Here is a 23,191-nt window from a genome sequence, read left to right as displayed (position 1 = left end):
GATGAGACTTGTGGACTGAGAGCAAGTACTGGCGTAGCACATGACGAAGGAAAAAAAAAAAGGGCGCGTCGGCGACGGTCCGCCAAGGAGGAGGGTAGGGCCAAGACGGTGGGTTTTGAAAATCGAGAGTCATTTCACCCTCTCTCACTCTCTCTGATTTAGAAACCCGTCAAGTCTGACGAAAACAGTTTGGGCAACCTTTGGGGTCCCGGCAGGCTATTGGAAGGGTGGTTGTGTTATCACTTTGATAGATTACACGGGTGTTTGGGAAGAGAACGGATATGTTTCATGAGGGGGCGAAGTGTCCATGATGCGATGATTTGCGGAGAGTGATTGCTGCGGTCGGCAATGGAGGCCGAGGCGCGTCCGGGGGGTGTCGGTCGAGTTGCGCAAATCATCTCGATCTTACACCACACAAGCAGCGTTCCTGCTGTTCAGGCCACTATCATCTCACAAGCTGGACGCATTTATTCCGGACAAAGGAGTGATCACTTCTTGAGACCGTTCAGATTTCTTAATCTTGGGGGGCACCTGTTCTTCTCGGGTTTCCCCTCCTCATTATTGTTTTCTCAAATGGCGTTTGGCTCGTCGGGTTGGTTAGCGTTTGTGGTAACGCACGCAACCAGCCGGGATGTGGCCCGTCACATGCAGGATCAGAAAGAGGCATAAAGTTGGCTTGAGGGCGAGTTTGGCGCAGGCTTAAAAAAACAAAAAAAAAACAACTCAGGTACTCTGCGTGCTTCTGTTGGAGCGATGATGCATTGGGGGCTGAGCAACTGAAAAGTGACAATTATTACGACAATATTGAGAGATATTCTCATGTTGTTGGTAGCAGCGAGCTAGGCGTGGAAGGCGGTTAACCCATTCGCACTTACTTTGCCGAAAAAGGGAGGACGAGATGCAGAACGGTGAATGAGGATTCTCGATGTTGGAAGCTGGTGTCGATCGGCTTTGCCATTGTCCTCAAGGTGAGTACGAGAGAGGCCAGAGACAGAGAGGGAGGGCGGAGGTAGATAAGGGGGTACAGTACATTTTTGGCGCCAAGGAGTTAATCATCCTGGGAGCGTCACTCGCTCGGATCAGACAAGCCAAGCTAAGACGAGGTAGAGGAGGGACAGACGTTTGTGGCCGCCACACAGCCGTAGGGAACTCATAGAAATGGTGATAGACTGCTAAAAGTCGGCCGGAGTTGATGCTGATGATGAGGAATTGTCAAAAGGTCTGCAAAGTGATGGAAATCGGGCTTGATGTTCACGTCGCTGATAAGATTTTTTTGGCGTCGGACGGTGGTACGGTAAGCATGACTGACTATGTGGGAATGGACCTCGTGTGCGTGCGTGGTGTGTGTGTCTTGGTCCATTGTCACTCACCACCCCCCGGTCGGACATTAGCCAAGGTCTACACGGTGATGATTATTATATCAGAGCAGCACGGAACACACGACGGCGGAAGTCTAGAGTTGAGTAGGACGTGTAGATGCAGAATTACGAGCCGTGAAGAATGGGAATCAGCTGGTGATGATGGAGTTTCATTTGGTGCCAGATTCCGAAACTCTTTCTGATGACGGAAGGACGGGACTGCAGACTGTGATGGCTGACTGGAAGCATGTTGCGAGCTGAGGTCTGGTTGGACGAGATTGAACACGTTCACACACGTTAGGTTAGATTTCCCGGTACGCTGCCTGGACGTGAACTGCAAAGGTACATTTCGGCGTACATTTGCGTTTCTCATTGCTTCGTTTCCCTTCTTTGCATTTTTTGCGTTTGCGCGCTATTCCCCGGTGACCTGACCTGACCTGATATTGCCTCATCGTCTCCTTTTCGCGTGCTGTAACGCGTGGAGGTATTGAAGTGTCAGCCATGTGATGCAAATGGAATCGATCGCCGTCCGTTTCTTTCGTAATACCAGCAACAGGTTAGAGAGACAGACAGAGACAGGAAAGAATCTAGGTATCGGGCTGCATGTCGTCGTCCTGTCTGGGTATTACCAACGACTAAGACGGTACCCCCCGGTCAACCTTTCTGCCATTTTTTGATTGCCCTTCCCTTTTTTAACCTGGCTTCGATCTGGGCTGAGGTGAGGTGGATTTGCATTGGTGGCAGTCGCCCTCGTCGTCCTTCTCGTACTCTTTCTCTTTCCCTCTCACTCGACTCGCTCTCTCTTTCCCACCACAGCAGAACAGCAGAGCAGCTACCATACCAGCTGGAGGTCTCGCTTTCGCGCAGTTGATCGTCTTGAGGGTCCAGATCTGGGCGCCCACTTTCGTGTTTCCCTTCTCCCTCGGAACTCACGTCCCTCTGCTGCTAGCCTATTTTTCTTCTTTCCCCTTCGCTTGCTTACCTACAACCTGGTCTACCTTGGGACTTACTCCCATTCCATTACATACCTCCCCATTCATTACCTGACCGTACCTTACCTTACTTTACGTCTACTGCGTAACCGTACTGGGCTGCACTTTACCTCGTCTTTTGCTGCTGGCTTTTCCTTTACACTATTTGCCCATCCCATCCCATCCCATCCCGTCCATCCCGTTGGATCCAAACACACGCATCCCATTCCATTAATTCCAGACCATCCCGTCCCCCTCGGTCGGCTTTATTCTCTCCCCGCCACCTATTGTAACTCTCTCTAATCTCTCCCTCTCCCTCCCTCCGTCAAACTCGACTTTGGGAAACTCTCTCCCGTCCCATCCACCACCCGTCGTTCCTTCCCTCGACTGCCCTCTCCATCAACTGCTCTCCAAACGAGCACCCCCCAGTCGTTGTTGATTCACCATCGCGTCGATCAACCAACTGCGCGCTCTTGCCAGTTACAATCTATCTCTTGTTAGACAAAGACCTGGGCACACAGGGCCAGCTTCGTCACGCCACCCAGCAGGGAGATAACCGACGGGTTTCGAGCGAAAAGGCGGAACTCGGCCACAGCCAAATCTCATTTGCAGCCAAGGCATCCTTTTTTCCCTCCCAACCCTCTTTCCCTCTCTTTCTCTTACCCTCGAGGGCCCGACCGTCTGCAACTTAATAATTCTTTCTTCCGTCAAACCAAGCACACCCAACTTCAACTTCCCCCATCTTTATCCCCTCCCTTCGAGTCAACCTTTGACTTCGCGAGGCAATTTCGAGGGCCAAAGAGTTTCCCACTGCGCCAACTTTGTCGCTCTTCATTTCCCCTTCACCCCGTCCATACCAGGCCCGTCTTTCTCACAAATATACCACATCGGCTGGTCGGCAGTCGCGCTCACACTTCACCTTCAACGAGACACGTACCCAGCAGCTACCCTGCGTTGTTCTACTTCTACTACTACAACACCTGGTCTTCCTCATCTCGTTCCATCAGATCTCAGCACACCAACCCATCTGCCATCTCCCGTCTTGTTTTCAGTCCATCCGTCAGCAAACAGACGCGCAAACCCAACACAAAAGAGCTGCAAAAATGAAGACGCAACGGGCGGCGAGCAAGGCCGCCACGGTCAAGAAGCGCAATAACAACAAATCCATGGCAGGCGCGGCCTACAAGGTGGACACTTTTAAGGTACCCGAAAACCCGACGCTCGACGACATCAAGCACGCCGTCGGCCTTCAAGAACTCGACGCACGCGTCAAAGACGCCAAGGAGTCCTGCTGGGAAACTGAGTCCTTGCTGGAAGACGCTCTCGCGGAGCTGGGCGATGCCAAACTTTCCTCAGATGGTAGGTCGCAATTCTCTCTGACACTTTCTCTCCCCCCCAATTACCCGGACAAGGGGCATGGCAATACAATGCTACTTTTAGCCTTGGATTACGTGTTTTTCCCACCATTGGCGTTTTGTTGATGCTAACTCGCCCACCCACACCCAAAGATCCCGACACATGCTCGCCTGACGAGGCCATGGTCCTGCGCCACCAACTCAGAGCACTCGGTCCCGCAGAATTCTGTAGAAGGACCGTCGATGCCGGCAGCTACACAGCCAAGAAGTTGCTGTCAGCCTTTGGCATCAAACCGCCCAACTTCCTGGAGGGCGCCGAAGATGAGGCCTACTTCAGCATTTTGTCGCTCGCCATTAGCAGAGAGCTGTCTAAGCGCGCGAAGCTGTGGCGCTTCAACACGGTTGATGACGCCGTGGAGCTCTTGAACAAGAGTCAAAACATCATCGTTCTCACTGGCGCCGGAATCTCCACTTCGCTTGGCATTCCCGACTTCCGCTCCAAGGGTGGTCTCTACTCACAACTCGAGCACTTGGGCCTCAATGACCCGCAAGAAGTGTTTGACATTTCCGTCTTCAAGCAGGACCCGACAATCTTTTACACCGTTGCCAAGGATATCTTGCCGTCTACCAACCGTTTCACGCCTACCCATGCATTCATTTCAATGTTGCAGAAGAAGGGCAAGTTGCTCACCAACTACACCCAAAACATTGACAACCTCGAGGCCAAGGCGGGCATCTCTGCCGACAAGATGGTGCAGTGCCACGGCTCTTTCGCAACCGCCACATGCGTTCAGTGCGGCTTCAAGTGCGTTGGTGACGATATCTTCCCCGACATTAAGGCTGGTAAGATTCCGCGATGCCCTCGCTGCATCCAGAACCTCCGCCCCAATGGCAGCACCAAGCGCAAGCGTTCTGCGGGGACTGAGAGGAAGCGCCGCCGCTTCAGCTCCGATGACTCGACAACCGACGATGAGTATGACATTCCTAGCGCGGGTGTCATGAAGCCGGACATCACCTTCTTCGGAGAGGCTCTGCCTGACGAGTTCAGCCGTCGCCTGACTGAGCACGATCGTGACAAGGTCGATCTTGTCATCGTCATTGGTACGAGTCTGAAGGTGACGCCGGTGTCAGAAATAGTGAGCTGGCTACCCGGCAACATCCCCCAGATTTACATCTCGCGACAAGCTGTGAGTCACATCAACTTTGACATCGACCTGCTGGGCGACTGCGACGTTGTCGTTTCGGAACTGTGTCGCCGTGCCGGTTGGCCTCTTCAGCACGAGATGGTTCCCGACGCCCAGGTTGTCGATGTTCGACCCGAAGGAAGCTGTGCGAGCAGACACGTCTTCGAAGTCGTCAGGCCCGGCACGTCGCCAGTAAAGCAAGAGCAACAGTCGCCCAAGAACCAAGACCAATTTGTGAAGCCGACGAAGCCTGCGAGACCGACAAAGTCGATGAAGCCCAGGAAGTCCACCTGAGCGCTTATTTGCAGCGGAACCACATCTAGTGCAGCGATTCATTGAATTTGTTGTTTTCCTACTTTCGTTCTACCTTCAGAAGGATACCCGGGCATTGACCCCTCGAGCGCACTTTCAGCGCCTTGTCGATGGTTCAGTCGGTCTTGAGAAGCGATACTAGCGCCCTGATTCGACAGCCCAAAAAGCCAAACCCAAGACGGCAACACTATTGCCGATGGCGACGCATGCGTCTACACTTCATGTGGCTGCGGCCATCGCCACGTTGCACCTACTGTGGTAATTTTCCCTCACCAGCGAGGGTCACCACAAAAACACACAACCCTGCTAGGATCTTGGGCACGAATTTCAGTCTCCACCGCCCATTGCCACGGAGTCGGAGTTGCGGTCTAGCACGCACAACCACCACATCCCAATTCGCCCGATCGGCCCAACAGCTTGTCATATGACTTGTTGAACTCGAGCTATGCGTGTCGATTCAATCATTGATTGAATCAAGGATTTCTTTTAGAGAAAGACCGAGTTCTTCGATTGCTACAGATACTGGATTGCTATTACAAGGCCGACTGGCGATTGGCCCCCCCTCCCCCCATTTCTTGGCCTTGTTCTTTTTCTTTTTTTTTTTCTCCCTCCTGGGCCACATTTCATTTCAGACTGGCGTGCGGTTTACACAAATGGACCGGGGAAACGGACACACGGTGGGATAACGGCGTTCACAAGGGAAGGGACTGATAATTCCTATAAAAAAGGGCATCAATTTTGTTTCCTTTTCATGGCTTTTTTTCCTCTTTTGTCAGAATACCTAGAAACCTACAACAGGTTCAACCCGCGTCTTTTCATTGGTCTTTCAACCTTTTCGTAGCAGTAGAAACAGAATCAGACTGCTTCAGTTGTAACACTGACAATCAGTGTGAATCGCGCCCGTGTGTGCATGTATGACTTGTGGGAAATATGCCTGAGCGTTTGCCCTCTTGGTACTGCGTATGTTCACCAAGCTGTTCATGTTCCAGTTAATTGCATTACGCATCTCTGTCGTAAATATTGATGCCTGCATGCTGACAGTGTGGCGGTGACTTAACAGCCCAACCTGCTATTACGCCCTCCCTCATTCGTCCTAGCTGACCAGTGTCATCCCAGTGTCATCTTACATGCACAAAGTGCAAACAGTCACACAACCCCAAACACTTATTCACATAGCCTGCCTTGTTCCCCAAGGACTATGCGTCTCCCTAATGAGGCTCTCGAGGACTTGGCGAAGAGGGGGAAATATGGAAACTGTTACTTGTCTGCCTAGCAAGAAGCAGGCTACCAATGTTGTCGCATCAACTTAACTGTTGCAGATTTACACACTAGGGGGAGCCATCGTCCGAAAATGTCGGAGCCTGGGAGTTGCGTGTCCCTTTCCTTTTCTCGGATGACGGGACTCGGAGGAACTTGACGAAATATAACCAACTGCAGCGTCAGCAGGCAAGCGCTTATCAGTGCGCGACGGGGGTTTTTCGATGCTTCTAGGGTAGGGTTGATTGATTTGACGGAGATGATCATGGTCGGAGTTTGACACCGCCACGGCGGTCCCACCATCGTCGTTTGGGATCCTTCCGTGCGCTGCATGACGGTGACTTGTATTGGAGGCTTGGGATTGTCGACGTAGATTCTTCCTCACCTCTAGGATTCCGAGAGAAAACTATGCCGGGCTAGCTTAGTTGATTGAAGCCTGCTGGTGTTGGAAAACTTGACCGCGCGGTTCACCAGGGCAAGCGTCTGCCCACACAGCCGTCGACACAACGCTGAACAGGAATTTCCAAGCAGGCTTGGGAGAATTGTCAGTCGCAGCAAGTCCGTACGAATCGTCTTCGTCACAGAGACAAACTAAAGGTATCAAACCTCTTGTGCCGTGAGGTTTAATCCTCTCTGCCTGCGGAGGCTCAATTGATATATGCCAAGAAGTTTGACTTCGAGATGACCTGTACCAGTCTACCTCTTTTATTGTCTCTAAACATGGAAGTCCGATGCCTAAATGAACGCAGGGAGATACACGACGTATCGTTGGAGGTTTGCACGCAGACATTGGACTTCACCGGGCGGCATTTCTACTCGTCGTCTCTACTTGGTCCAAGGTATTATGTAGGATGAATAGGAGACGCCAGCTTCATATATCAGACTGGTAATGCTTGCGGCGTCGTGTAGTCCCGATGCTCCATGCCGCCATTCACCGCCGATACTATGTTGCCTACATGCTCATTCGAGGCAGGGATGCCGAGAACTCCTTCAACGTGACCCTTTGCAAACAAGTTGAGGATGTGCTTCTTTGGCAAGTTTAAACACTCGCTCAATCAGCCTTCTCTCCAAGGTACACAGAAAAGGACTGGAGATGTGAGTAGTTTGAGTCGATCAGCAGAGCCTGCAGAGCTGTCCGTACTCTCCCTCCCCAGCTGGTGCCAGATATGTGACAATTCACCAGTGAGAGTGAAGGCAGCGGTAGACAATTCGTCGTTGAAAAGGCACACTTCGCATCATTGATCGAAGTAGAAGAAACCTTTGCGGTGCTGAATTATCACATTGTGAGGTCCATCCCGCACGCGTCTTGGTCTTGCTTGTGTAAGATGTCATCGGGAGCTTTGCTTAAGCTGTCTACGATTGCCGGAAGCGATGACAAGAGGCCCATATTCCAAAAGCCTCATCAAACTCGGTTGTACGTGAAATTATTCGGATGCGTTACTCTCTGAACAAATGTTTGATATTCGTCTCGTTCCCAAGTGAACCACTGGAAAGACAGCGATGACAGTTGCCAACCGATCAGTTTTGTGTATTCGCATCCTCGTACAGTTCTGAACACCTATCTAAAACCCTTTCTATGGTTACTTAGACTCCCTGGCGACTCACAAAGAAGCAGCCGAGAATGATGGGTACAAATCACAGCATAACACAAAATAGCTATGAATGTCCTCATTTCCACGCAACACAACCCTCCAGCTAGCCCAGTAAACCTGCTTCCCACCGAAAACCCATCAACCTACATGTGGTTTGCTCATATGGAATCCCTGAAAAACCAAGGCAGGCTGAGCCATAAAGGTAGCCAACACACATCGCCCCCATTGCAACCTGAATAGTTCACCGGTGACCAACGGCTGCACCGAAACCAAATAACCAACCCAACGACAACGTACACAGTATCCGAACCACAACCATCTATCCATCCTAGAGCTCTGACCCTCCATCCACCTTATTAGCCCGAACCGCCCTCCTGCAAGGGCCAGCTGCGGGTAGCATCGCCACATCGAGAAACCAACCGAAACCACGAGGACTAACAAGCGAGTTATCAAAAGTACCTCCAACAAAATGTCGAGGCAGGGGAAATGAATTCCATGACCAACAGCGCGTAGCCTACCTCAACTCTGCCCTCCCTCCTTCCCCCTTCACCCACTCGACCAGTCACGGTAGCCGCCGAGAATCTCGATCACAGCGTCTGCATCAACAACCCCCAAGCGAGCGACCCAATTGTGGTTGGCTCCGGTGTGGGGTGGGGTCCCAGGATGGGGCTTGCCTCAACCGCATCAGGAGATCAGACACGTCAATCACGCAAGTCAATGAAGGAGTCTGTTTTGTTTGATTCTGATTCAATATTTTCAATTATGATTTCTTGGTCTCTCTCGATCCATGTCTCTCGATCCTTAATGTTCGGGCGTTCGGGCCTGCGGTCTCTATCAAAACTTGAGAAAATAACGTTCGGGCACGACCGCGGTCCCTGATGGAGAATAATATCCGTACAAATACAAATACACACAAGCGCACTGCTTTATTGGTGGTTTTTTTTTTCGCTCACAAAACGCCGCAATCCATATGTATAACTCGGCGCAATTAATTACTCACTCCGCGCCCTTCTTTTCATCCTCTGCTTTTTCGTTCGTAGGTTCCTCTCGTTCCTCCCGAATAGAGTTCTCCCGGGAGACACCTCTCCTAATATTGCTGTCCTCGTCGCTTTCCCGGCGGGGTCTGCGATCCGCAGGTGACCAGTTGGCGGCGATGCCGGCGGCGACGATGCCCGCCATGACAGTCGGCGCGCCGAGGGCCGAATTAGAACGGCTACGCGAGCTGCGCGATCTCTTTCGTGAGTCAGGCGTTTGAGCCAGCGAGCCAAAGCTATCCTCTCGCGTGGGAGTGGACGGCGTCTTGATAGAGTTGCTTCGCGAGTGTGACGGGCTACGCGAGCGAGCAAAAGTCTCGCGGGGGTGTTGAACCGCAAACTTGAGGTTGTTCAGGCGACCTCCCTTCATGCGCTTGATGAAGGCCAACTCGTCGCGAACATCGGACAAAGGCGCAGGGTACATCTCGAACTGTTCCTCATCTGAGACGGTAAGCCCAGGAACGGTGTCCTTGGCACGTCGCTTCAGATAGTCGGGAACAAGTCGCTCGACGAAGGAATCGGGGACGAGGCGAATGACGACACCGAAAGGAATGGAAATGACGCCAAGGATGACGGCCATAGCCCATTGGATGCCGCTCTGTCCTTCTCCGGCAATCTGGAAGGCAGCACCGCCAACGAAGATGATCAAGACCTGACCAGCAATCATGATGGCACTGATCGCGATGAAGAAGTAGTTCTTGGTCATACCCTCAAAGATGTTGAAGTTATTGTCCAGTCGTCGGTTGTTCCACTGGTTGAAGATCTGCATCCAAACGAAGGTATTGAAAACCATTGTGGCGATCTGGTCATCGGGGATGTGCTCAGGGCCGGGTACGATGGCTTCCTTGCCGTAGAAGAGCATGAATGTGATGGCCAGTTGGTAGACCGCCTGTCCCAGAATCATCTTCCACATGGTGGTGGTAATGATGGAGGCGTTGCGCTTCTCGGGCTTCCTGTCCAAGACGCTCTCCTGAGGGGGGTCGGTGGCCAGAGCCAAAGCAGCGAGGGTGTCCATGATGAGGTTGACCCAGAGCAGCTGCACGGCGGTGAGGACCGAAGTGCTGCTGACTGCAGTAACGAAAGTCAGAATAACGGCGGTGATGTTGACAGTAAGCTGGAACTGGAGGAAGCGCTTGACCGCATCGTTGACGGCACGTCCCCACTTCAAAGCCTTGACAATCGAGTTGAAGTTATCGTCCATCAGGATAATGGAGGACGCCTCCTTAGCCACCTCAGTACCAGCGATACCCATGGAGAAACCAACGTCGGCGGTCTTCAGCGCAGGCGCGTCGTTGGTACCGTCACCAGTAACCGCGACGATGTCGCCCTTGGCCTTGAGGCGCTTGACCAAGACACGCTTATCCTCGGGGCTCGATCGGGCGAGAACGCAGAGGCGAGGAATGATGGCCTCTTGTTCAGACTTGGTCAAGTTGCGGAACTCGGGGCCTTCCATAACGATTCCGTTGGGCTGCAGAATACCGCACTCTTTGGCAATCGCCTCAGCCGTGAGTTTGTTGTCTCCAGTAACCATGCGAACCATGACGCCAGCCTTCTGGCAAAGTCTAACAGCCTCAGGGACACCTTCGCGGAGAGGATCCTGAATACCAACCATGCCGATGAAGCTCATAGTGCGGAACAGGTCCTCAAATTCAATCTCGTTCTTGTCTCCATCGATGCGGCGGACGTTGCGCGGGGGCCAGGAATCAAAGTCTCTGTAGGCAATGCCAATTGTCCGGAGGGATCGAGAGGCGTAGGCGTTGATCAAAGTGTTGACGGTCTGGAAGTTGGGCTCGGTCATCTGAATGAGGGTGGCGTCCTGAGAGGGGTCGCGGAAGAGCTGAGTGCACTTGGCGAGGACGATCTCAGAGGCACCCTTGACATAGAGTCTCGCGCGTCCGTCAGGAAGCTGAACAACGACACCCATACACTTACGGCCAGAGTCGAAGGGAATAAGCTGCAGGATTTTGGCGTTCTCACGCTCCTCTGCAACAGGTCCCATTCCCAGGTAGTCGCGTGCCAACAGGAGCAAAGCAGTCTCTGTCTTGGATCCAACGTATGTCTTCTCACCATCGACCTCACCTTCAAATGCGGTGGAGTTGAGGGAGATGGACTTGAGGAGAATCTCCTTGACCGGGTTGCTGAGCATCTTGGCGAACTCAGCAATCGAGATATCGGAAGAGTCGTCGACAGTGCCGTCGTCTTCGCCAGACGAGCGAGATCCTCCGAAGCGATGGCTGGTACCAACCGTGCCAGAAACGACCTGCATCTTGTTCTGTGTGAGAGTGCCGGTCTTGTCGGAGCAGATGGTGTTCGCGTTGCCCATGACCTCACAAGCCTTAAGGTGCCTGACAAGGTTCATGTCCTTGAGCATACGTCTGGTAGCAAAAGACAAGGCTAGGGTAACGGCGAGAGGAAGACCTTCAGGAACGGCGACAACAATGATGGTGACGACGGTGATGACGATGTTGATAAAGTCCTGGCCCTTCTCGGCGGGAGTGACGGAAGCGGGTTGCTTAGGAAGCTTGACCAAGAACTCGATGAAAAGAACAATGAAGAGCAGCAGACCGGCGGCACCTCCAAGCTTGGCGATATACTCGGCGATGGTGTTCAGCTTCGATTGCAGCGGGGTGACCTCAGGGTCTTCGTCCAGGGCCATGAGAGTCTTTCCGTAGGATGAATGGATACCAGCAGAGGTAACCATGAAGGTACCGACACCCTCCATGATTCTGGCACCAGACTGAATAAAGGGGTCCAGCTTCTTGGGGTCCTCGCCGTTCTGAATGGCGTTGAAGACGTCCTCGCCATTGCGCTTCTTGATAATATCCGATTCTCCCGTAGCCTGAGACTCATCACACTTGACGTTGAAGCCTTCGATTAGAATTCCATCGACCGGGACCAAGTCACCAGGCTCAAGGTGAACGACATCTCCAGCCATGAGGGTGTGGACGGAGATCTCGACGGTCTTTCCTGAGCGAATGACCTTGATGTCACGGTCCTTTTTCTTCTGGTTTAATTTCGCAAACTGCCTTTCCTTGCTGTAATCGTTGAGAGATCCGACGACGACGACGATAGCGATGGCGGCCACGATAGCAACACCCTCGACCCACTCGACCTTGGGCTCACCCGGGGCGTGAGGCAATCCGACTGTTTGGTAGATACCGATAGCGAGCGATACAATGGCGGCGGCGGTAAGAAGCATTAGCACCTTGTCCTGATATGTGATCCACATCAGTTGAAGGAGAGTCTTGCCCTTCTTCTCGGGAATCCGGTTGTCCTTGAAAACACGCTTACGCTCGGCGAAAGCGTCATCAGCGTGCTTTTCGTGGTGTCCCGAGTAGTTGGCAGGTGTTGACTCTGACTTGGCCTCTTTGTAATCTCCTGATGAACCGAGGTGTGATGTCGCGTCGCTAAAAGAAACATATCCGTCGAGATGGACCTCATCCAAACTCAAACCTGCTTTGCGATCACTGCGCAGTCCCTTTTCGATTCCAGTCAAACCACCCAGAGCGTAGAAGGCCGATAGGCTTTTGGGGTTAAACAGCTTATTCAGCTGACCAGGCGTAAATGCAAACGGGTTGTTTTCGGCCTTGAAATCATCCTCGCTGCCCTTGTCCGGCGTTAAGGCGCTGTCATCCTTCATAATGTTGTCATTTGATACTGGGCTGTCGTTCTTTAATGTCTTTTCTGTTGACTGACTCAAAACAGCGATGGTCTCGCCTTGTGAAGAGATATCGTCGTTGGAGTCGATGGAGTTTTGTCGTGACCGCAGATTGCTGGGCACGGCGAGGAAGGCGCGGTTGTTACCTCTCAGTGTCTCAACAGGACTGGATACATTATGGGGACTTTGGGGTCTGCTATCTCTTCCGCCGTCAAAAGATGTGTCGGCGCGCAACTTTGGCTTTGTAGGCTTTTCTGAAGGTGCTGCCCATGGAGCGTTCGCGCCTTCGGGAACTGTGGTCGGGCTGACTCCATCATCTTTGGGCGAAATGGGTGAGTTGGACACCTCTTTCTGAGCGTCCTGGGCCATGTCTGGTTCAGGACTGGGGGTGACACCGGTAGCAGAGGTGTCTATCGTAATTGTTGGGCTAGGAAAAAGCAGGCGTCAGTTGTTGATACTTGGCAAAAGGAAGGCATATCGCAAGGCGGCACATGGACCAGTTAAACATACGCTCTATTTCTCCTTTGCTGAGGTGCGCCTTCCTGAGCGCCCTCCGTGGGGGAGGCGTTGGGGTCCATGGTTCCGGGCAAAGGTCCACGAACACAGCCTCTTTAGCGCAGCGTAGTGTCTGTTGGTGTGAGGCAAAGATGAGTAGAGGCCGCCAGCGTGGTTGAGCGAATAGGCGAACGCGAGGCTGTGCGGAAGCGAGACAATGGAAAAGAGGCAGCCGGGCGGCGAAGGAGTGACGAAGGGCCGTGAAGAGGGCAGGAGACGTAGGTAGACGTAGACGACGTGGGCGTGGTGGGTGAGGTGAATTAAGCAGCGGCGAGAAACGCTTCAGCGCGTCGTCGGTGGGCCGATTTCGTAAAGACGAGGGTCGCGGTCGTCAAAGTCGACTCGGCGGTAAACAGGTAGGTAGATAGGCGAAGCAGAGGGGCCAGTGGGATAGAGGGAGGAGAGATTGTTCAATATTCGTCGTTGGTGCAGACGTCTCCCTCAGTCGGCATGGCGGCAGGCAAAGGAAAACGAGTAAAAAGGGAAAAGGGAAAGTATTGGATAAAAGAGGTTCTCGTTTCTCAGTCAGCGCGGTAAGGCATGCTACCTAGAGAGTGACGGCAAGGACTGGAGGAGACAGGATTGAAGACACAGCGGTTGCGCTGTGGACTTTTCCAGGTTGTTGCGAGCAAAGCAAAGAGCATGGAAAGCAAGCCAGTGAGGTGAGTGAGCCCAGTCGACTTGGCTTCTGGAGTGCCACCAGCAGACATCAGAGAGTTTGGATCTCCCACATGTGGTGCCAAGAAAGAGGCAGTGCAAAGAAGTACACCTGATTGGGCGGTGGTGAGGCCTGGACAGGGGTGCGCCAGTGAAGGGGCGCTGCTACCCTGTTTGCGGTTTAGCCTGCCCGGCGTGCTTTCGAGGGGTCCCAGTAGCTTGTCAGGAGGCAAGCTGGGTAGATCCAGGTATCCCACCCAGACATTAATGAGAATGTCGCCTTGAAGGAGGTGGCCAAGCAACATGCCCGCTACCTTCCCGCCTCTTGGTCTTGGTGAAATCGTTGGGTCGTGACTGTGGCACTCGGGTGGTGGTGTGCGGTGCGGGCTTCCAGACTCTCCCCCCGTGTGGGGCGACGTCTGATTCACACGGTACTTTGTGCTCACAAACACAATACATACACATTTTATTCCATGGTGCGCAATCTTCCCTGGCGGTTGACGCAAATGAACCAAAGTAGTCGTACAGTACTCCGTGTATTCGTACGGGGCTCCCTTTTTCACCCTGTACGTCTTGGCATTTCCGTGTCTTGACCTCTTTCTCTCTCTCTCTGTCTGTGTTGCTTTCTTGTTTTCCTACGGGCACTCGTTTGCCCACTACAGACTACCCAGGCATGTATGTATATATAAGTGCACCAATCTGGGATAGAAATATCTGCTGAAGCGCCCGGACGGCAAAGTGTTTGGGGTAGCATCGCAGGCCGAGCATTTTTCCTTTGCTTTATTCTTAGTGACCGTTTTACTATGAATGGCGTCTAGGTGGCCTATGAGGTCCTCCGCAGCTGGTGTGTGGGTTCCCAGCGGCACAGTATCGCCATGGATAATCACGAAGTGCTCTCCTCACAAGCGTTTGGATTAGAGACAGGGAGGGGATTAAGCACAACAGGTCAACCCAAGTTGCCCGTTATTCTTATCAAACATCAAATAACCTGAGCGCTCCACAGCCTGTCCACCGCGGGCGCTACCTCCCACCGTGACACTGGCGTTTCTGGGTTTCTGCCCCATCAACCACTCAGCTGGTGCTGCCTCTGTGGCCTGTCAATGTTGCGTTGTTTCTGGCCTCTGGTTGCGTGGACGTCGTCTCATCGAATTGCATTATGCGACAACGACGACGAGGCCGACGACGACGCCGACAACGACAACGAACGAAGCTCCTCCGTCTCTGAGAGGCTCGGCGCCACCTTGACCCCGACGCCGCCCGTCGCTCTGCTGTTCATTGTTTTAGTCTACGTTGCTGAAGGAATAACCGTGGCCGGCTCTGCCACAAAACACAGACTGGGACGGCTTGGCTGATACTGCTAAGCAGCTTCCTTACGGACGGCGTCAGCAACTTGACACGGCGATAGCTCGTGGGCTAAGGTAAGAAACTAAAAAAGAAACGACCCGCCAAAGGCCGCCCAAGATCGAGATTCGATCACGCCTTCTTTCGTTCGCTCTGTCATCGACGGCCAAGCCCAAACGAACTCGTCAGTTTGGCCGTCCAAAACGCAACGATATCACGCATACGCATACGCATACGCATACGCATACACAAAAACACATCCGAGGAACCACGGAAAATCTCCAGCATTGCAAAACGCCTACAGTGCGCCAGGTTGCGTCGATCGGTATCGGCCGCTGACTGGACGCTGGGAATGGTGAGGCGACGGAAAGCCAGGATCGACAGACCAGGAACACCACCACCATTCAGCATGCCACACAGGCTTTTACAATTCCAATCAGTATTCGATGCTTCCGTTCCGTGCCTCCCAGTTACCGTGCGTTGCGTTGGGGGGGGGGGCCATTGAATCCGGTGTCGTCCTCCAGGCCTCAAGGCTGCCCCATGCAGCATGAAGCAGGCGTTCTCGACGGGAGCACCAACTGCCCTTTCCGCATCCAACTCAGACACCTGCGTATCATGTCTGGACGATTATGAATGTGCCTCGCCTCTTTGTGCTGCTCTCGAGTCTTGTGCAGGCTGGGGTAATATGGGGTTGCTGGCATGGACTGCGCAAGGTCGAGCCTTGTCGGAGGGGTTCATGTTCAGACCGTCTGCGTCCCATGAGTTAGTTTATCATCTTTGTACGAGTGCGAGATGAGATGCCATATCGCATTTCTCCTGCTCCAGCCGGTGGAAAGACTTTGGAGCCTAGTTGGAGGACTTTTGCTGCTGCAAACTGCAAGTGTCCGCCAATGAATGCCTCGGCAGCTCGATGGCGACGGATGATACCACTTGCCTATGGCGGTAGCAGATCCATTTGCGAGCTTCACAGTCAGGCATTTCGGAGCCGCAGTTTACTACTCCGTGCACCAGCAAAGCCGGGCGATCTGGCTGACGAGTGAGCCGACGGCGGGCTTTCCTTGATTCAATCCTTCCAGTCGCAAAAAGTACAAAGTTCAAAAAAACGGCGGGGCAACCGCACCAGATACCAAACGCCAAGCCATTCTTCATGCCAGCCGATGGGGCTCTGGAATTGCATTCGACTCTGCATGGTTGGCCCCTACCTTAAATTTCATCAGGTTGCTTGTGCAAGACGTCCGGCTAGCGGTCATGGATGTGTGCACAAATGAACTGCAACGCCAGATAACCTTTAGATTTCTGGAGAAGACGTCGTCGTCGAACGAGGCCAGACCAACACCAACACCCCGACGCACGCTGGTGCTGCTGCACTGCACGGGGCACTTGTTAGATGCAGTGCTGAACAGACTGCCCGCTAGTAGATGTGCAGAGTTCAGTAGAGAAATCAATCATGCATGATGACGCCGGAGAGTCCATTCGCACCTCACGCACCTCTTCGCGAAGCTGTTACCCCTCACTCGCTTGCACCTTGCGGGCTTGCTGGAGGCGGCTTACACAACCGTTGATCCCTCTATTCCGCCTTGCCTTGACGATGCAGACGCTCGTCCAAGCAGTTGGTGACCAGCTAAAGTTGCCAAGTCAAGCCACCACCAAGCGCGCTCTGTTCAGTCCTCTAAGGATACTGGTATCGATGTCTCCTCGGGAAGTGGGTGGCTGGCAGGCGGAACTCTCATATTCCATCACCGCTTCTGGAACCCATTTTCTGACCGCAGCCAGGCACGTCACGTCAGCACCTTGCGTATTGTTCAGGATCGCAAAAGTATCAGGGAATGATCATCGACAATGCTCAGTCAATAGACCCAACCCACAGTACGGTAGCCGTTCCATTCCATCGAATGACATGGCATGGCATGTCTCGGCATCCAAGGTTGCCAGTTTTATCGAAATTCGAATGATTCAACTCAACCGCAGCCCGCAACAAAGGGCAAAGACAACGGCGCGACGAACCTGAACAAGAGACGAGACCTCTTGGCAGCCGGTGATGCCAAGGCCCAAAGGAACCACCAAATTACGACGGTGGCCGCGCATCTCTACGGAGCACTGACTGTGTTGTGCAATGAGCAATCACAATGCTTTTGCCCATAATCCATTGCAGGCTGTGGCGATGGATGCAAATTTCCCACCGGGTATCCTGTGATTCATGCCGCTGCATAGGTTCCATGGCTAGGTATTGAAAAGCAAAGAATAAGGGTGGAAATCCCGGAGCACGATCAAGAGCACCCTCGTCCATCTCCTTTTTCCTACCTGGCAATCTGCCGCTCCGCCTGTTTGTTTTGGCGCCTGCTTGCTCCGGAATGGCGGTATCCACTAGTTAATTCCCTTACCGACATGAAAGAAGGACGCCATATCGGTGCCCTTGCCGAATCGGACCTCAGCGTCACGACCCGCGGGTGGACAACGGTCTAGGTTTCCGGGGCCTCGTCAAGACTTTTTTCAAGGTTCCGTCCTTCAGGTCTCCTCGCCCTCCTTCAATTGACTCGGGCTCGCTAGACAAGGGTCGTGATTCTCTACCCATGGTTCCCGTTACCGCGATTGTCAGTGACATTGAACGATGCGCGTCCGGGACTTTTCTTCCAAAATTCTACGGACTCGCTTGGAATGCTTCCAATCCTTGGATGGCCCTTGGTCCTTGCTCAATGAGAGAAGAAGCAGCCAAGCAAGGAGGCAAGCAAGAAAAAACCCCTCATGAATCCTTGAACGCGGGATATCCGTAACCCACATCGCGCCCGGCTGGCATCTCAACTGTTCGTTGGCGAACTTCGCGTTTCCCTGCGGGCCAGCCAACACACCACCAACCGGATGGGGTGACGGCCAGAAACAAGCTCTGAGAAGCATATTCCACACAAGTGCCGTCCAAGGTTCAGCACAAATTCTTGGCAAAATGGGAGACAAGACACATGAACAAATCTTGCCTGCTGAGAGAAGGGGGGAACATGTCCCACCCCCCGTCCCGAACGTCCTCCGTCCGACGGGTGCTGTCCAGCTCCCAAAACGCCCCCAGTCGGTGTCTTCCCATTTCGCGGATGGTCCGGTGCCCACGCATCCGAGAGCCGACGAAACATCACGGGCGTATGCACCGTCCACCAGTCGGCCCAAGGTCGTCCCTCTCCGCCCAGAATGCCTAACGCCGGGCCGCACACCATAGCATGAACGTGAGGAATCGCAACTTCGTCCCATCATCACCTCTCTACCCTCTTGACTCGCAGTCCAGCAAGCGCTTTCTTTCGCTCACTTGGCACGAGTGATCTTATTCTGCCTGTCAAGTTTCGTCAACGACATCGGGCCCCAGTCATACCTTCTTCACCTCGCTCGGGTCGCCTCTACAACGCACGCGGACTACCTCGCATTCCTTAGCCATCCCAGGCCATGAAAACAGCCTTCGACATCATCAAAGTAGGCACCCTTGACGACGGGCGCTGGAAAGGAAAAGGAACATGGTCAGAATCCTACCGAAGGCCGCTGTCTCAATCCGACATGAGATATGTCTAGCTAGCCCCAAATGCGATGGACCAACCGGGAACCACACCGTCATCGATGCGGCACATGGATTGAGGCTGAGCAACTCAGAGCGAAACTCTTTCCGCAACACCGGGGATGAGAAACATCGGGCCAAGTGGCGATCCTCCTACCTCGCGGAGCAGAATCACCTCGTGCCAATACACACAGCGCAGCCCGCTCCAGACCCCTTCTCGTGTCTTGCTTGCACCCACCCTTTGGCGGCCTCTGCAGTCCTCCCGTCGTCGCCATGTGCAGCTCAACAACATCCGAGATGCCATCCGGCGGCAACATTTCACAACCTCCCAACGATATCCAGCCCAACCGACCATCAAACGAACGCAGAAAGAGGTAACCCAACTGCCGCAGCTTGCCCCCTCCTCCGCTGTCATTGAGGCAGTGCATCGCGGGGTTGTTTCAATCGCACCAACCACCACGTGCGATGTGCAGCTCGCTCCGGGCGAGACTATTGGATGTCATTGGCGTGCCCGAAACCTCAATAGCTCCAACGTTGTTTACTCAGCACTCTGCTAATGAACCCCCATCTAGTATTCTTTCGGTTGGTTGTACAGGATACGCCATGTTTCCCGCCAAAGGCGCTTGTCCAGAAAGCTCATGTTTTGTTTGTGTTCGTCCAAGCCCCCTCTCGTCTGCTCAATCAAAAACAAATGTCTCGAACATCCCAATCTGCGCCAGCGACGTTCCGCCCCAAAATTCGGCCCTTTAGACTTGGAACCCCTTCTTGGCAGAAATATTGGCTATTTGTCCAACCCCGATTGAGTCTTAGTTCCCGCTTGCTTGGCAGGAGATCGTAACTCTTGGCAACGCAACATCACCAGAATCTCACTGTGCTGTTGTTGATGCAGGTCGGAAGTCTGGTTGAGGTGAAATTTGTCACGATATCTGCCTCACCTGTGAAGTGACAATCATGCGGCTGTTATCTTAAAAGTGACTTTGGGAGTCCCGCTTGCCTATATCAAGTTTTCAACATGCGTTGCGGTGGAGAAAAGGTGACACTTGAGCTGTATTGATTTGGTCTTGTCTACTGCCAGACGTTTTATTCTGCCTTGCCAATCTGCCTGCAGTCATGCATGCGTTATCATCGTAGCATCATCTTAGCATGGCCGTCGCGAGGTTGTCGGGACTTCGAATCCAGAGAGTCATGTAATTTTGTCTATTCCGAAACTCAAAATGCTCTTTAATCTGCCTGTGTTGTTCGAAGCCTGTAACCATTCACGTCTGCCATCCCCCGAGGCCAAGCCAAAAGAACGCCTTATCATTCAAGCCATATCGCAAGGCTCACTTCATTCACTTGCTCACCGCCTGCCGAGGTCAACCTGCCTGACGTGGACCATCTCACCCGTTCTCTCTCCCTCTGCCGCTTCGACACCAAAGAAGCCTCCGACAGACCTCCTCAACGTCTCCTCCCAGAACCCAGCAACGACCCCCTTCAGATCCCCTCCCGTCTGCTTGAAGTCGGGGAACGAGTTGACCTCAAGCAACCACGGCCTCGCCTCGGCGTCCACCAAGAAGTCCAGCCCAAACACCTCAAACGCATTGCCCAAAGGCTGGAAGTGAATCGTCATCTCCCTGGCCGCAGCCTCAAAGATGTCGCCCGTAACCTCGCAAATCTGCTTGAAGATGCTCTCCGCCTGGCCCTCCGCCAAGCCCTGGCCCTTCACGAGGTCCCAGAACTGTTTGACCGGAGGCAAGGCAGACTCCCCGCCCTGGAGACACGTGTTCGTGAGATGCCCGTCGAGATCCGCATCCTCCCACGGCGCCTTGTACGCCTTGCCCGCGAACAGCGCCAGCATAGGCCTGTACACGTAGACGTCCAGGCTGCCCACGCACAACACGTACGTGCGGATGTGAAACTTTCTCGCGTCGCCGGAGAGCAGTAGGGGAGGATGGATGTACGGCTGCACGACAAAGTGCCGCAGATGCGAAGTCGTAATGTAATCCCCGCCGCTTCCCTCTGCCTCCCCGTCTCCCTCATCCTCGTCGTCGCTGTCAGGCCTCTCCTCCTCCCACTCGTCAAAGACGCCCTGCAGCTCCTCCATCGAGCTGAACAGCCTGATGCCCTGCCCGCGGTCACTCATGCCCGGCTTCAGAATCCACCACTCCCTCTTGTCGGCGTCCTCGACGGCGTCGTTGCGGTCCATGCTCTCGCGGAGATCAAACGCCTCGACGAGCGCGTCGTCGAGGAACTCGGCGTAGTCAACCTCGAAATGCTCGCCCCGCTGCACGTGCGTCTTGAGGGCCGAGTCGGGGTGCTTCGCGACCCAGTGATCGACCGTCGCGGAGAGGTAATGTTTGCGGATGAGGGCCTTGCGGATAACGTAGCTGTTGACGAGGGCGGTGGACGGGTGTTCGGCAACGTGGTCGAAGTCAAGGGACTCGTAGGGAGCGATGTGGAGAATGCGGGTGTCCTTGGTAGGAAGAACGGCAGCCAGAGAGGGTGCGTCGTCGGTGGTTGTGTTGGCCTCTGGCGGCGGGAGGAGCGAGTACTTGTTCGGAAACAGGCGTTCCATGGCCTCGAGGATCAGAGGCTGGACATATGGGTCTTCGTAGTTGATGATGGCGTGAAACTCTGGTGTCGAAGATGGCTGCAAAGGGCCGGTCCTTATGGGAAGCTCAGTGATGGAGGCGACCTGCTCCTTGGGCCCATTACTTTGAGGGCTATCACTACAGACAGACAGAGGTAAGAAACTGTTCGGTCTATTGTCTGCAAAAAAGCGACTGAGAGCGTAGAGTACATGCTGAGCTGCCGTCCTCTATTGTCATGATCATGCCTTTGTTCCCGCCTGTTCATGCTCATGGAGTGTAAAAATGTCCCGGCACCCTACCCGGCTCTTCGCCATGTCGTGTTCTCACCATGCTCGTTTCTCTATGCATCTCTCGAATGACCAAGGGCTCACTTACAGAATCAGTTCCTTCTTGTGCAGATGCTGCGCAGGCTGCAAGAAGTTGGCCTTCAGGGGCGTCACACTGCAAGTGCTGTTAATAACATGTGAACACCTATTAAGGAGCATCGACATACCTCGTGTAGCCCTCCTTGACAGCCCAGCCATCGTTGCCAGGCTCTGCTTCTTCAACGCTCTTGTACACGTCCGTGAACTTGGGTGCCCATTTGAAGTGCCTTTGGCGGTGAGCAGGAGTCTTTTTGCCCTCGCCCTTCTGCTCAGGAGCATCTTCGCCGCCAATTGCTTCGCCAAAATCACCCTCGCGAATCTTCTCCTCCTCCTCATCCTCGTCACCAACGTCGCCCTCAATCTCCTGGAAGCAGCTGCCCTCGCGCCAGTAGTTCTGCAGCATGGCCGTGTAGAGCGTCTTGTGAGTCTCAACACCCTCGACAAGCGGCACGTTGACACTGTACAGGTCAACCTCGTCACTAGCAGGCCACTGCTCATACAGTTTCTCAATGACCTTCACCGAGTGCCTCGCGGCGCCCTCGATAATGACAGGGTCATGGTTCCGCGAGAAGAAGGCATAGCTGAGCGCGATGGACTTGCGCTTACAGACCGCCGCCTCGAGCGCGCCGCCCAAAGTTCCCGAGCTGAGCGCAAAGACAGCAGTGGTATTGCGGCCGTAGTTGGGACCGCTGACGACGAGATCGATAGGTCCACGTTCCTTGAAGAAGTGGTGCAGGCCGATTTGAACGCACGAGGCCGGGGTGCCATCAACCAGAATCCATTCGTCCTCGCCGGCGGTGGCGGTAGGACGTGTCGAGGTGGTGCCTTCAGTGCCGTGAAGACCTTCGGCGGAGGGGCGGTAGTAGAGGGGCTTCACAGTCTGACCGATGATGTGCGCCTTGCCGATCCATGAGCGCTGGGTATGCGGGAGGCAGACGGAGACGGTATGGCCGGCTTTTTGAAGGTAGTGGATGAGGGAGTGGACGTAGGGGGAGGAGTGTGCAGACGGCGGGCCATCGTCGTTGGTAAGGAGGATGTGCATCTTGGTGACGGTGAAGTTCAATCTCGTTTCCGAAATGGGTTGAGTGAGTTCTAGGACAAGAGAGGCGCAGAGCGAAAAGGACACAAGTTGAGGTTGAAGTTGAGATTTCGGTTGGAGAGATGCCCCGCGGTTGGAGGTCTTGGCAAAGGTCACAGGACGCCGATGGACCTGCAATAACAAAGCTCAAGAACGTCAATGAGGTAACCCCGAGGTAAAAGGGACCGGGGAGCTCTGTTCCAGAGTTGATGAAGCCCTGAGGTGATGAGTCGTGAGTTACATAAAGGAAAGAAGTCGGATAAATTTCCTGACCAGACGGCACAGAGTCTAGGCGGGATGGAGGGGTTGCAATAGTGGGGCATGTTGACGTTAGTTGGACGGGCAGACTTCCGTGCCCGCTCTCGGAGCCAAACG

General features: G+C 53.8%; 3 protein-coding genes across 3 annotated transcripts; 1 reads left to right on the top strand and 2 right to left on the bottom strand.

Moving 5' to 3' along the window:
• Nucleotides 1–3,432: 3,432 nt before the first annotated feature.
• Nucleotides 3,433–5,162, top strand: CGCA056_v014540 (NAD-dependent protein deacetylase hst1; the record flags this gene model as incomplete). The annotated part of the gene is made up of 2 exons (XM_037329782.1): nt 3,433–3,688; nt 3,838–5,162. 2 exons carry the CDS (start codon nt 3,433–3,435, stop codon nt 5,160–5,162), a joined length of 1,581 nt encoding a protein of 526 aa, XP_037172472.1.
• A 3,863-nt stretch (nt 5,163–9,025) lies between these two features.
• CGCA056_v014539 (Calcium-transporting ATPase 2) lies at nt 9,026–13,299 on the bottom strand (the record flags this gene model as incomplete). Its single annotated transcript, XM_037329781.1, has 2 exons — nt 9,026–13,148; nt 13,232–13,299. The coding sequence occupies 2 exons, from the start codon at nt 13,297–13,299 to the stop codon at nt 9,026–9,028; spliced, it is 4,191 nt and encodes a 1,396-aa protein (XP_037171949.1).
• Nucleotides 13,300–20,142: 6,843 nt separating this feature from the next.
• Nucleotides 20,143–22,780, bottom strand: PBY1-0 (putative tubulin--tyrosine ligase PBY1; the record flags this gene model as incomplete). The annotated part of the gene is made up of 3 exons (XM_037329780.1): nt 20,143–21,511; nt 21,749–21,814; nt 21,867–22,780. 3 exons carry the CDS (start codon nt 22,778–22,780, stop codon nt 20,143–20,145), a joined length of 2,349 nt encoding a protein of 782 aa, XP_037171694.1.
• Between the last annotated feature and the right edge of the window lie 411 nt (nt 22,781–23,191).

The sequence above is a fragment of the Colletotrichum aenigma genome, assembly GCF_013390185.1.
Source record: "Colletotrichum aenigma strain Cg56 chromosome Unknown KSG_Cg56_contig10, whole genome shotgun sequence".
Lineage (NCBI taxonomy): Eukaryota > Fungi > Ascomycota > Sordariomycetes > Glomerellales > Glomerellaceae > Colletotrichum > Colletotrichum aenigma.
Note: the sequence above shows the minus strand (reverse complement) of the source record. Positions and strands in the feature narration are given on the sequence as shown.